General features: G+C 30.7%; 1 protein-coding gene across 1 annotated transcript in view; it reads right to left on the bottom strand.

Moving 5' to 3' along the window:
- Nucleotides 1-676: 676 nt before the first annotated feature.
- LOC139526913 (uncharacterized) overlaps nucleotides 677-14547 on the bottom strand; it is a 28186-nt gene continuing 14315 nt past the window's right edge. The window contains exons 10-21 of the mRNA XM_071322070.1: nucleotides 14365-14508; nucleotides 13571-13777; nucleotides 12891-13055; nucleotides 10633-10780; nucleotides 9964-10124; nucleotides 8930-9037; nucleotides 6108-6287; nucleotides 5158-5383; nucleotides 4428-4601; nucleotides 3478-3659; nucleotides 3112-3289; nucleotides 677-2368 (exon numbers count right to left, since the gene is read on the bottom strand). Coding sequence (XP_071178171.1) covers nucleotides 2004-2368; nucleotides 3112-3289; nucleotides 3478-3659; nucleotides 4428-4601; nucleotides 5158-5383; nucleotides 6108-6287; nucleotides 8930-9037; nucleotides 9964-10124; nucleotides 10633-10780; nucleotides 12891-13055; nucleotides 13571-13777; nucleotides 14365-14508 — 2238 coding nt within the window. The 3' untranslated portion in view covers nucleotides 677-2003. The remainder of the gene's footprint in view (nucleotides 2369-3111; nucleotides 3290-3477; nucleotides 3660-4427; nucleotides 4602-5157; nucleotides 5384-6107; nucleotides 6288-8929; nucleotides 9038-9963; nucleotides 10125-10632; nucleotides 10781-12890; nucleotides 13056-13570; nucleotides 13778-14364; nucleotides 14509-14547) is intronic.

The following is a 14547-nucleotide window of genomic DNA, read 5'->3' as shown; positions in this document are numbered from 1 at the left end:
GAGCAACACAACTGGTACTACATATCAAACAGGATCTGATTACCTATTCAGAGCAACACAACTGGTACTACATATCAAACAGGATCTGATTACCTATCCAGAGCAACACAACTGGTACTACATATCAAACAGGATCTGATTACCTATCCAGAGCAGCACAACTGGTACTACATATCAAACAGGATCTGATTACTATCCAGCGCAACACAACTCGTACTTCATATGAAACATGATCTGGTTACCTATCCAGAGTAACTAGTCTCCCTCCCAGGTTTTGTTGGGTTTGTGTTTCTCTGCTCAGTAATTATTTTTCTATGTTTGTCTATTGGTCTTTTTCTTTTATTGCCATGGCGTTTTAAGTTTATTTTCAACTTATGAGTTTGGATGTCAAAATTGTATGTTTGCCTCTCTTTTGTATATAGTAAGACGAAGTTCCATTTATTAATCTTACAATTTTTGTCACCAAATACTGGTAAAGTCATGCATCAACTTCTGGCTTTATATTTATTAAAGACTGATGATGTCTTCATCAAGAGATTTCTAACACCATATCTTATTTATAGGGTTCTCTAGTCTGGAGGTAAAAATTTCTTCTTACTATAAGATCATCAAACAAAGTAAAAATACATTTTAGTTCTATACTATGAACATAAAACATGAACAAAAATAAAAAGACTGAAAAAAGTAACATATTTTATTGTAATTGTGCTTGATGTAAAGAGTTCTTCATATAAAAAATGAGAGAGAAAATAAACTTAACAAGAAAATACAGTATAAGCAAATAACAATATATCTAAAACAAAAAGTGAACAGAAAGTAAGAACAATGAATGTATCACTGATCTAGCTATTTCATAAAAATATCTATGATGGTCTGTATTTGCTTGATATAAAATCTGATATAACTTGTATACTAGAATATTTTAGTTCATTTATATGTTTTAGAGTTTTATATGACATCTATTTTCATTGAACAAGTACACATTTCGTGCATGCTGATGCCAGCCTCTGTGTGTGGGATTTTCTTGCTGTGTGTTGCAAATCCATTGGTGGCCTTTGACTGTTTTCTGCATTTTGGTCAGGGTGTTGTCACTTTGACACATTTCCCCATTCTCAATTTTAGAAAGACAAATCATTGTATGGAAATGAATATCTTATCAACAGAAAAGGACACAAGCCTCATACCGTGAATTGACAAGATAAATCTGCCGTCATACAAATACTGGTTGCATTGATGACTCACAATGAGTTGGAACAATTATTATTAATCCAAGTCATTCTTCTGAGGCTATATCAAGAAAATGGTCAAGATATGAAGCAGACCTTTTAGTTTCAGTTATTATTAATTATAAGTTAATTGGATATATTAAATGAAAAAACTTGGGGGGAAAAAAGGGGGGGCTAAATAAGTAAATTTAATAAAAGCAATTAAACCACATTAAAACTGGTGGTGAACTTAGATGCATTAGAAAGCTAAATAGTTTCTGCTCCACTGTTGACAGCTGTCATGATGCTCATTAAAGTCAAAATCTGCTGATTAATAATTGTAAACTGTTGTATTTAAACAACTTTAGATTAACTTTAAAGTGTTCAATAGAATATATATATAACATATAAAACAATTGATATTGTTAACAATATCATAATATGATAATAGAAAAGATTAACAAGTATCTGAGGTATAAATCTTGCAGAAAAAATCATAAAGTTTATAGTGAACTGTTACATAGTAAAAATAAAATAACAAAGTAATATAGAAAAAAAAAGACAAATTGTAAATCAAGTATAAAATAAAAGTGTAAAAACATTTTACTAAAAACAGAAATAAAATATAAAATGACTTTTACAAATGAACTGACCATTCTAAAAACTTTTTTGATCACTAATTTTTATTTCCACTTATTAATAAACCCTAGAGAAATAAAATAATACTATAAAAATACCCGTCTGGCAGAAACACTTTGTTTGAAAAAATAATAAAGATCAACAAATATGTGGCCTATCCTATAAAATAGCACAAACTGAACACTTGCTAACATGAACTTGTTGAGATTGTTGTTGAACACGGATATCATTATCTAATGCATTGTCCACTGGTTGTGGTATGACTGGAGGAAGATATGCTCTAGTCAAATTCAAATTTCTAGCACTAAATCTTTCTGCGATATCTTGTAACAACCGTTCGTGCGAGTCTCGTGAGTAACGACTCTGTGTATCTTCTTCCTCATCGGGACTGTATATAACAGGTTGTTCATTTTCAAAGTATTTATTTAAATCTGGTTGAGCAAACATCATGACTTTGTGTATAATTTCCCTGTACTTATCATTTAAATCAGCATGAATTCCTGTTCCTCCATGGCCGCCCACTCCTGTAAAGGGGATATCAAAGTTTTGGATTTATATATTTATACAGATTGATTGATTGTTTGTTACTTAACATCCAGTGGCAAATATTTCATGCATATTCAGGACGATATCTTTATAGAGTAAATATTTGTAAACCATGTAATTTTTTAGAGCAATTTATTTTTACAACTTTCAAGAATGGAAATAACTTGAATTTGAATAGTCAGGAACATGTCAAACTTAGATCTTCCCTTATATAAATATATCAAGAAAATAAATTGCTATGACGTTGACTAGAGAGATCAATAAGAGAAATAAAGTATGTGCAAAAATAAGTTTGTTTACACAAAGTTTGATTTGTGGTTTACCAATTCATAATTTCTGTGGCTCTTTGGTGGTCTTCAATTATTAAATTTATATAAGGAAATATATTCCCATCTTTCTGTAACAAAAATACCAGTGCAACAATCTGGTATTCAGACACAGTCTACATATATTTTCAAAAATTAAAAAGGACACTTTTGTTTAGAGTAAAATTATTTCAAATGTGTTCATGTAATCCATTGGTCAATATCTAGTCTTGTTACATAAAAAGAAAATTATTATTTAAGCCTAATTATTCACAAAGGTTCTGTAACATGTTTAACTCCATTAACAAACTTAATCCATACAGTTGTTAATTTCGGTGTCATTTGGTCTCTTGCAATTAGTTGTCTCACTGGCAAACATATAGTTTATTATTATTTATATCCAAAATTGCTTATACCTTTCATCTGTATATAGACGAGCTGTGAGAAGATCAGAGACATGCCACCAGGTGGCGGCCAAGATACAGACTCAAACATGATTGGTATGACAGGTTTCTTCAATAAGTCGGCAAGACTAAGTTCTCTGTTACAGTGATGTGATATGATATACTTAGGAGTCAGACATGACAAAAATATCTGAAAATAAAGGTGAAAGATATAAATTTATGAATTGAAAAAAATGCTTCTTTAACCAGAATTAAACTCTGCTCGTACTACAATGTATTGTTTGTTTTGGAAAAGTTTTTAATCATATGAATAAGTACAAATGGAACATGAATATAATATGGCTTTAAGCTAATGATTTTGAAAATATGTATAAATACCTTGCAGTGTCTAACGCCTGCATCAATTTTAGTACTAAGCTGATCGCCTCCTCCCATCTGACCAATGTCCATCCAACATGAGAATCCAGATTTCTCCAGTTTGTCACGTAACAGACTCACTTCATCTTGTATATCCCATTGGTAGCTGATGAATACTTGAGGGGGTTCCTGGATGGAATCAGCTATAAAATGAAATGAAGGTACCAGATTATTAACAGTAAATTTTGAACAATACAATTTACAATATCATAATATAACAGATACCTCTATAATTAAATTTATTATGATATAATAATACAAAATTAGGATAAAAACATTAAATTTTACAAAGTTGATAAATATGATAGCTATCAAACTTTTGACATTGAATTTCAAGAAACAGTTTATACTGTGGGAAAGAAATAACATAAGGGAGACAATTCATTCTTAACAATTATACAACACATTTTTTTATTTGTAAACAAGAATGTGTCCATAGCAGAGATGCCCATCTCTCACTATCATTTTCTATGTTCAGTGAACCTTGAAATTGTGGCCAAAACTCTAATTTGGCATTAAAATTAGAAAGATCATATCATAGGGAACAGGGGGTACTAGAATTCAAGTTGATAGGACTTTACCTTCATCAGAAACTACTTTGACCAAAAAAAAACTTTAACCTGAAGGGGGACAGAATGACTAATGGACGGATGGACAAACGGATGCACAGACCGAAAAACATAATGACCCTAGGCAGGGTATAAAAACCTTATTCTTAAGGCAAAGAAAGTAAAGTTTTAAAATTTTATAGAATTTTGAGTCCACTTGTAACTTGTTCAGCTACATCTGATTATCCAAAATTAATATGTGCAGAGACTTCAACTTTGATTCTGCAATTTACACTGTTAAAACTCATCTTTCTAAATTGTGGTAGAAAAGAAACTGATTTAAAAGCAAATAATTGTTATTACCCCTTCCAGTGTTAATAACATCAATGACATCATCTCTATTTAGCTTCTCCAGGTACCCTATCAACATATCTACTGCTAATCCAGTATTGCCACCTGCATGAATCCAGTCAGCCAGGAGTGCTAAAGCTGGATTGATGTTATCCATTAAATTGTCTCTTTGTTCCTCTTTATAGCCTAAAAATAGACATAGCATTTAATCTCTAATATAGCCACAAAATTTGCCAAAGTTTTTATAAATGTTTTTGTTGCTGTTTGAAATGCACATACCTTACATCTGAATTTAAGTAAAAAGTCACAGTTGTCCAGAATGACTAGCATCTCTATATCCAACAACCAAGACAAGAGTATTATTGAAATGCATACATCAAAGGATGTTCTACAATATTCTGTGAACCACAGAGTTTGAATTTGGCAAATATTTCCATACATTATATCAAATTAGTTTACATTGTAATAAACATATATTCTAAGTTTCAATTTGCTGTGAAAAAAAACATAATGGCTAACTACCCTAAAACAAACCTTAAACCATATTCCAGATAGACTGACAGAAAAATAAGCATGGATGTACGCACAGAAAGAAAACCTTAAGACTCCTACAATAGTATAAAAACAATGACCTCACAGCCAAAGTCAAATGTACTTTATTCAACAACTGTACCTAGGCCTTATTTGAGGTCACTGCCTTTGGTACAAAACAAACAAAACAAAAGACGTTTAATATATTTACCCATAAGTTTGGACAAAGCTATCCAGTCTTGGTTTTCTTCTCCAGAACTGAGAAGTTTTGCAGCACCCTTTATCCAGACTGGTAGCTGATTATTGTATTTTTCTATATTTCCCTTTTCAATGTCTATTTGAGGTAGAATGTTTCCCTGTAGTCCCAGGGGCAATGGTTGTGGGAAAAAGTTCTGTATGTTGTTTGTCTTTACTCTTCTATAATCACAGCATACAACCTGTACATTAAAAGAAGTCACTAAATAGTTATATGCTATCAGTAAATAAGGAGCCTTAAATTTATTTTAGTCTTTTGGTAGATTGTAAGACAAACAAATATCTAAGAGCTACTGAAATTCTTTTTAGTTTTTCCTCATTTTTATTGTTTCAAAAAAAATAGTTAAATGAAAACATCTAAACTTCAAGAAAATATGCCAAAAAAAAATCAGAATTAACCATTATGAAATGAATAGCTAGTAAAATATAGCTATTGTTTTATATTATTTGTAGAATGTGTTCAACAAATTAAACTCTCTGCATTTGTTTGCACCTGTCCATTGTCAGAAACAATAAATTGTGTTATTCAGTAAAATATAGCTATTGTTTTATATTATTTGTAGAATGTGTTCAACAAATTAAACTCGCTGCATTTGTTTGCACCTGTCCATTGTCAGAAACAATAAATTGTGTTATTCAGCAGTTGTGGTTTGTTGATGTGGTTCATCAGTGTTTCTTGTTTTTATATAGATTAGACAGTTAGTTTTCCTGTTTGGATTGCTTTACACTATATGTAGTCATTTTTGGGGACCTTTATAGCTTGCTGTTCAGTGTAAACCAAGGCTCCCTGTTAAAGGTTGTACTTTGACCTATAATGGTTTATTTTTACAAATTGTGACTTCTATCTATTAAAGACGAGTTACATAACATACAGGAGTAACCACAAAGCTAGAAAGAAATGTTTACCTTTGATGTAAGGCACTCATCAAGATTCAAGAAATGTAAACAGTTTACATCCTGGCATTTTTGGTTTCCATGGAGACTACATGATTTATCACACGGACACTGTACACAAGTAGAATATATCATTCTCTTCAACCATATCTCTTTCAATTCAAACAAAGTACTTTCTAAATAGTTTCTTAACTGAAACAAATATATATATATATATATAATAAATAAATCTTAAATTAATGAAAATATGATATTCAGCAACACTTTGTGGATTTTCAACATTATAATCATTCTTGACAATTGTGCCAGGCTTAAAGCAATAAGTATTATTATAAATCCACAATTTTTTGAAATTATGATCTAGTTACCGCTATGTATATTATTTAAGGGATTTTTAACAAAAGCACACACATTTTGTATAGAATTTCACTAAAAAAAATGGCATTGTATTCAGGAGTCGGTAACAAAAAGCACTCTTATGTCTTACGAACGTCTAAGGATTTAAAAATGTAACAAGACCAAACCTCATGCCTATCTTAGAATGATTGACAGCCCTTAATGTTTTGAAAAAGTGCATGATTTAAGAACGATTCTTACGTCTACCTTAAAGCGATTTTACTAATTCCGGTAACACAAAATCATTCTTAAATTTTGGTCAGTTATTAAGTGTTCTTATAACAAACTTAGCAACTTAGGGGTGTACCAAGAACAATTTGCAATAGATTCACTTGATATTGTTTGTAAGAGTGGTCCTCTTAGCTGTACATTCACTTGTTAATAATAGAAAAAGTTGCTTAAAAAAAGTTAATACGTAAACCTTAGAACTTTTTTATTCTAATTATTAATTCATCTGAATAGGAAATTATATATCAGTGTTTTCTTGGTCATGTGTGTGGAGGATGGTAGTTTCTCTTTATGGTACATCATTTCAATTTTGGTTTGTTGAGAGAAGTGTTAAATATAAATCAAGGAGAAATTTGTGACCTTTTTTAATTTTAAACCAAAAGTTCCAAATGGTGAAGTTTAAATCGTCACTTCTTAAATTTTACAGAAGCCATTATGAGTTGCTTGACCGTTATGGAATATCCGTTATACAGTTGATATCAGATATGTTCATTATGTCTTAACTCCAGTCCCATTCCTTTTTCACGAATGTGACCTAACGAATTATACTATTTACCGGCTTCGTAATATAATGAGCAACATGATGGGCGCCACACGTGGAGTAGGATCTGCTTACCCTTCCGGATCATCTGTATTTCATCCCCAGTTTTTAGTGGGTTTCGTGTTGCTGATATACACCTATTTTTGACATTATTGCCTAAACTGTCTGTTTTCTTCACTCCGGGCATCATTATCAATATAATGGAATTTGATAAGACTGTCATACAAGTGGGAGGTTCAGCTCTATAAACCAGGTTCAATCTAAACATTTTTTACACTTTGAAAATGCCTGTAACAAGTCAGGAATATGACAAGTGTCGTCCATTCGTTTGATGTGTTTTATCAATTAATTTTGCCATTTGGTTAAGGACTTCCCGTTTTCAATTTTTCTCGGAGTTAAGTAATTTTGTGATTTTATTTTTTGTAAGAAGACTTTTAAAATCTGGAAAAAAAATATTGTTTAAAGTGAAAAGATATAGGAAGATGTGGTATCATGAGTGTCAATGAGGCAGCTCTGAATCCAAATAACAATCTATAAAAGTAAACCATTATAGTAGTGGTTTGACCAAAATGAAAGTAGGATAGAAAAATAAGCCTACATAATTTACACAAGATTCAAATCCTACCATTGGCCTGGTGAATAATAGGGCATTCAAAAGAAAAAGCACTGAAAGATTGTCCTGAGACAAGTATATTTTTATCTAAATAATAATGGTCTATAAGCAGTTTAATTAATTTGAAGAGCGGTGCAAATTTTTTAATTCAATTTGACTTCTATAAAAAAAAAAAAAAACTTGTAGCAAAGAGGAAGAATAATGGTGGTCTGAGGCCAGAATTGTTTTTCTTAGGTTAAATAGGTAGTTGATTGTTATGCGCATTTCATTAAAATGTTTTTATGATTCATTTAAGGTGATTCTAATTTCTTTGCAAGGAACCAAAAACGGAGAGGCCAGAAAACTATTAAGAACACATAACTTGAAAACTATTATGATGCAATTTAAGGGGGAAATACGACCGATCTACGAATAACCTGAGGGATCTTTGATTTACACTCTTTGAATAATCTTAGAATTATCTTATAATTACATTAGATGTATGTTTCATTACAATACTTTATTCTGATTGGCTAACTGCACATCACGTGTTATTCCGTAAGCAATTGCATCACTCAATAAAACTTTTCATTCATGATAACACGTGGTCCCACAATAAAGTGCACAGGTGAATTAAATAAAAACAATATATAAAATTCGTGTTTTCTTGATCATAGCTAAAAAAATGTAATTATAAGTATTGAATGCTTCTTTTTGTAACTTCATAGGGTTACCGGCCCCAGACTATCATCTAATTTCTGAACTTTGAAAACAAAAGGTTTCAGACTTTGAAATGGAAAAGTTTCATATTAAAGTTTAAATCTTTAAATTTCGTTTTGTTAGTTTTGAGCAGTTACTAATTTTTTCATTTTTTTTCAAATCAAAACTAGATTTGTCTGTATCTCATGAATTATCTGTCTGCATCCAATTGAAAAAAAGTCATGTCAACTAAAACAAAACCCAAACATATTAAACATTCATATGCATCCTACAGATTTTCAAGCTTTGCATCAAATTAAGATAAGTGCAATTTTCATGAAATTTTCAATATCCAAATAGCCAGTAAATTTAACCTACCTTGGCACATACAGATATGTTGGGTACATATACTTTTTCCTCACTTTCTTCATCTTCTGGTTCAGAATCTGGCAGTTCATTCAGATCTGTCACTCTAATTAGTACCACCTTAGAAATTAAAAAAAAGTTAAGATTGTGTTATTTTTATAATTGAAATTTTAGTTAATTATTAAAGTAATTGTCTGATGATTTATAAACTACTGGCGTTTTTAAAAGACAACATTTACTTTAAATTTCTTTGTAAATCCTAATGCTAGTTCATTTGAATTTCCTGCTGCTGTTGCCTCTGCAATTTTTGAGTTAGCATGGTGCTCAAAATCTTGTTTTGCCTGGTTTTGTGAACATAAACACCTATAAATTGCATACAATGACCTGATCATTTTAAATGCGCATTTGATAAATCAATATATAAAAGAAAAGTCAATGGTTATTTTTGGAGACCTGTTTAGCAAGCAAAAAACTGATCAAATCCTTGATGATCACAAATCCTTGTTTAAGCAGCCAGGGATAAATCTATCTGTTTTTGATATTTCAAATTGTATATTTCCCTGATTGTAACTAACAAATCACTATAGCATTTGAATTTGATGAAACATTGTATACTCATGTTTGGTATCAGCTTGCAAAGAGTACTCTTGTTTTGTTGGTTTGAACAGGGACTATTAAAAGGATTGGGTGCAATAAAAAAGTAAATAACAAAATTACTGAACTAGGATGAAAATTTTTAACAGAAAGCCATTAGCAACTGGCAAAACCATTAGCTCAAACCCATCAAATGAATGGATAACAATTGTCATATTCCTGACTTGGTAAAAACATTTTCTTATGTAGAAAATGGTGGATTAAACCTGGGTTTATTGCTATCTTAACCTCTCACTTGTATGAAATTGAGAACCAAAGAGATAGTTTTGTGATTGGCAATACATATATCTTCAGCTTTTGCCGAATTCACAATAATTAAACTCAGATATTTGTCTTATTTTCAAAAATTGCAATAATATTGGAATTTACAGTGTAAAGAATCCACTTCTTACCTTAATACTATACAGTTTCCTTGGGAGCAACTCTAAAACAAAGTCATGTTCTGGATCAAGATAAAATCTGACAGCATCTTTGGTCATACTGTGAGGTTCTTTACCAGTGCTATCTTGGCACCAGCGAATGGTTCTTGTAATGAGCCTGTGATACAGCCCCTCTGCAAAAGTGGTAGGAGAATTTTAAAAATACTATATATTTACCATTTTTTGGACAATATATGTTTCTCGTTTCTTGTTTTTATATATAGATTAGACTGTTGTTTTTCCGGTTTGTATGGTTTTACACGTCATTTTTGAGGCCCTTTATAGCTTGCTCTTCAGTGTGGACCAAGGCTCTGTGTTGAAGGCCTATAATGGTTTACTTTAACAAATTGTGACTTGGATGAAGAGTTGTCTCATTGACACTCATACCATATCTTCTTATATCTATATATGTAGGTCAATGTTAATATTTTTTATGAAGAATAAATTGTTCATGCAACTTGGTTTTTGAATTCATTCATAATTTTGTGTTATTGTATAAAATATCATTCTACATACTTTCATCAGACCATTCACTTATGATTTATAAGCATTGAAGAATTATATTAAAATATATTCTACAATTATACAAATATATGTTTTAGTACATCAATGACTTCATTTGAAAAATATTTAAAATATTACCTGGTAGATATTTATTGAAATTGAAGGAAAATACAGCATGGTTGGGATGTGGTTTGTACAAGGTTTGATCAGGACTATGATGTGGACCATTCACTAATCTCGATGGAATGTAGAATAGTCTGGACTTTGTTTTCCCGGTACATCCAACCTAAAATGAAATTTAAAAAAATACTGAGGATTCATTAATGTTTGTGATTAGAGATTTAAATTTTGTCACAGCTCATTTGTGTTGAATTGTTTTTGTAAATATATCTGTTAAGATACTTTGGGAACATTTAAAGCTCATAAGTAGAAGAGAAACTTACAATGCCAAGGAAAAAATTAAAAAAAACATTGTTTATAAAAAATCAAAGACTAAGATTATCATTATTTTAACTATAAATACAGTGTTCTCCCCAGAAATTTTGGATAGCATCACATTTTGCGTAAACAAATTTTTTTAATGTCATTTGTCGCGTCGCGTTGTTGCTCTATTTCCTTTATATGTTTTAGTTTATATTGTTAAATTCATAACTGAGAATACAATTAAACTATAACAACAAAAACAGTTGTTTCAGTTTATGTTTTCTTTATTCATTTATAGTTACAGAATTATTTTTTTCCTCTTGTGCCAAATAAAAATAAAATATGTGCTTTCAGTTACCCAACAATAAGTCAAATGAATGAATGGTTCATTATAGTGCAACCTGTATACAAAACTGAATATCTAGTACACAAAATTAACTATTTTTTTATATTTTATATTAAGTAAAGATAAAGTAGCAAAAGTAGCAAAATAAATATCAATTTAAAAACTTTTTTTTATCATGTTTATGAAATTCATTGTTTCATGGCACTGAATGAATTAGTCCCTGTTGTTTCTTATCTTTACATCAAAATGATACGTACTTTTAACAAAGTTATCTAACAAATAGTCTATTAATGCGTAGTTTTCTCTATTGGTATATTTTTTCTGTCAACCGTCCGTCTGTTGTCATTATCGTGAAAATGCGGATTTTTGTCATATCTGGTCCCGTTCCGATCCGTAGTTTACACAAAAATGTGCAATGGCGGCGTAGAAAAATGTACGAAAATGATTCTGAGAATAAACATTGTTTGACTAGAGATTGTGAATGAATAAAATGAATTAAACATAAACTTAAGCCAATTATGATCACTTTTTAAAGAAGTATGTATAAAAGCTCAAAACCAAAATTCTCGCTCTCGTAATTTACCGGAAGAGAAAGAAAGTATTTTTTGGAGATTTGCACAAATAAACGACCTTTCAACAACAAAAAAAACGTTTTAATCTTTGAAATTTCGTAATACAAAACATAGATTTCGAATTGTTTTTGTGATTGCATTTTTCCATGTCGAAATTGGTGATTGCAGACACGTGGTATTAGTCATGTCACAAGTGTCAGCTTGGGATATTCGCATCAAAACAGTTATCACCCTGAGGGCAATTAACACCTGGCTATCTCTTAATTGCCTTTAGTGTCCGACTTAAAGGGATTACAATTAAAGGTGATATAATTTTTATGATCATAATCGATAATAGATGAAAGTTCAAAATTGAGGACAAGTAAAATAGCATCTTCAAAATAATTATAGCGTCACCGGAATTATTATAGCATCACGGTGAAAAAATATAGCGTCGCGGTACCGTGACGCTAAAACGGCCTGGGGAGAACACTGTAAATATATATGCACCATATACGAGGGCCCTCATGGGGTTTTTGATTATGTGATTACTTGGCCGTTTTTTTAATGATTATTTGATTATTAAGCCAAATATTTCATGATTATTTGATTACCTAGGACTGTATTTTTAGTTTATGATTATTTGATTACTAAAGATAAGCAAATATTTAATGATTATGTGATTATATTGGCAAAAAAATGGTGATTATGTGATTACTAGGACCCCCCCATGAGGGGCCTCATATACTCTAAAAATCTGCTTCCACACAAGTTGAATTATAAAAAGAAATAAGGGTAAACAAATCTTAATATCTTTTACATGTTTGTTGTTCTATGAAGCATACCTCACTTGTTATTTAAACTATCTGAAAACTGTCACCCTGCAGACTAATTATGAAGTCACCTGAGAAAAGTGTGACAAAAATATTGCTGGAAGAATCTCTACTTATTGTTTGGCTTCTTGTGAATATTTTTCTAATTGGCAATCAGACAGCTTCTTTTTTATAAAGACAGGGAAAAGGGGAATACAAATAACCCTAACACTAAAGTGTCTTCTTCAGCCCTAATAATATTACCTCTGACTCTATGGTTAGACATTCACAAATTATGTCAAACTTCTCCATTAGCCCTAACAATAATGGTTTGTCATCAATTACATCCTTCCACAGACTGTCTATCAAAGATTCATCTAGTTTGCCTTTCTCATTAAGTGTCTTCCATTTGTCCTTTGATAAACTCCACTATACATATGTAAAGAATATTGCAAATTGTCATTTAGTCACACCAGGAATCACAACAGGCAAATATTTATGGTTGGAGATTATAATGTAGTTCTTTTGCAATACTATATTTATCATATGAACCAAAATGTATGTATTCCAGTTATATAACAACAAATTAAAACATATATGTAGCCTTTGGAAAATGTTTTGTGATTCAGAATTATTTTTTTCAAATTTAAGTTGAACAAAAAAGGGAGGTGCTGGAAATCTAAAAGATTGATAAAAAATTCCAAAGATGGAGTAACTCCACTCTTATAAAGGCTGTGGTGAACCCTAAAAAATTAAACTTTTTTGAAGAATTAATTTGTATTACAGCCATGCAATTTTCAAGAGAATGAAATGAAAAATGCCTCAGTAACTGTTGGGTTGATATCATGAAAGGGATGTTGGTTCTTCACACTTTTACACCCTATATACTACAAAAAGAAACATAGGATTCTTAATTATAAAATAAAATTTAGTAAGTTAACTACCTTATCATTAGGAGGCTTTGCAGTGACAATTCTTTTGAACATATCCACCAGCCATTGTGGTTTTAGAATTATGGTATTGCACAATAAACTGTCTAATGACCCAGATCCTCCATAATAAAGTATCACACCCAAATCATGAAAGAATTCCAACATTGTTTCGAATTCCCTCTTTGTAATTATTCCAATGGTATTGGCTACTTCCATAACCTTAAAAAGAAAATATTTTTATAAAGTGAAAGGTGGTACTAATTGTTTCCAATTTAAATATAATACTTTCCGCTATGTTCTTTTTTATTATGGTTAAAATTGTATAATGTCTATCATGGTCATATACAAATTTAAAAAAAATCTTAATATATAATATATATTGTTATCAAGTATATATATTAATGTTCCTGGAGAATCAAGCTACATAACCAAAACCTGTTTAAAAGTTATAAAAAAAAATAAAAAAAAAATAAAGTTGGTGGATTATGAATTGTAGGTCCTTTCAACTGTTTTACTGTATGCCTTTCTAAATCAAGGACCTAGTTATATACTTTCATTATATGATTCTTGCTCATTTTTTTTATCTTGTCTCATCTGAGATATAAACTTGATAGTCAGTGAATTTAAAAAGTTCTAGCAGCCACTGTAACTATCTCATTAATTTTGTCTCATGTACATCTATAATTTTCAATCAAACATATTTGATCTTAATTCATCCAGGCTGCTGTCATGTCTATTTAAAAATAAAGTTTTTGTCATCCTTTAAGTGGGATTCAAAGAATAGATTTAGACTTATACAAATGTACCTGGTCAAAAGATGCATAACTGGTTCCTTGTTCTACCAGTTTTAGCACTTCCTGTTCAAACTTCAGCCATTTTAGTGGTATTGTTTCTCCCATATAAGATTCATCACCAGCTACTTCTTGAATTTTTTGTTTCAGGAAATCAATCTGCAAATAAATTTTAGTCATTATTTTCCATCTACATGG

This window comes from Mytilus edulis, chromosome 1 (assembly GCF_963676685.1).
Source record: "Mytilus edulis chromosome 1, xbMytEdul2.2, whole genome shotgun sequence".
In the NCBI taxonomy this organism is placed as follows: Eukaryota; Metazoa; Mollusca; class Bivalvia; order Mytilida; family Mytilidae; genus Mytilus; species Mytilus edulis.
Note: the sequence above shows the minus strand (reverse complement) of the source record. Positions and strands in the feature narration are given on the sequence as shown.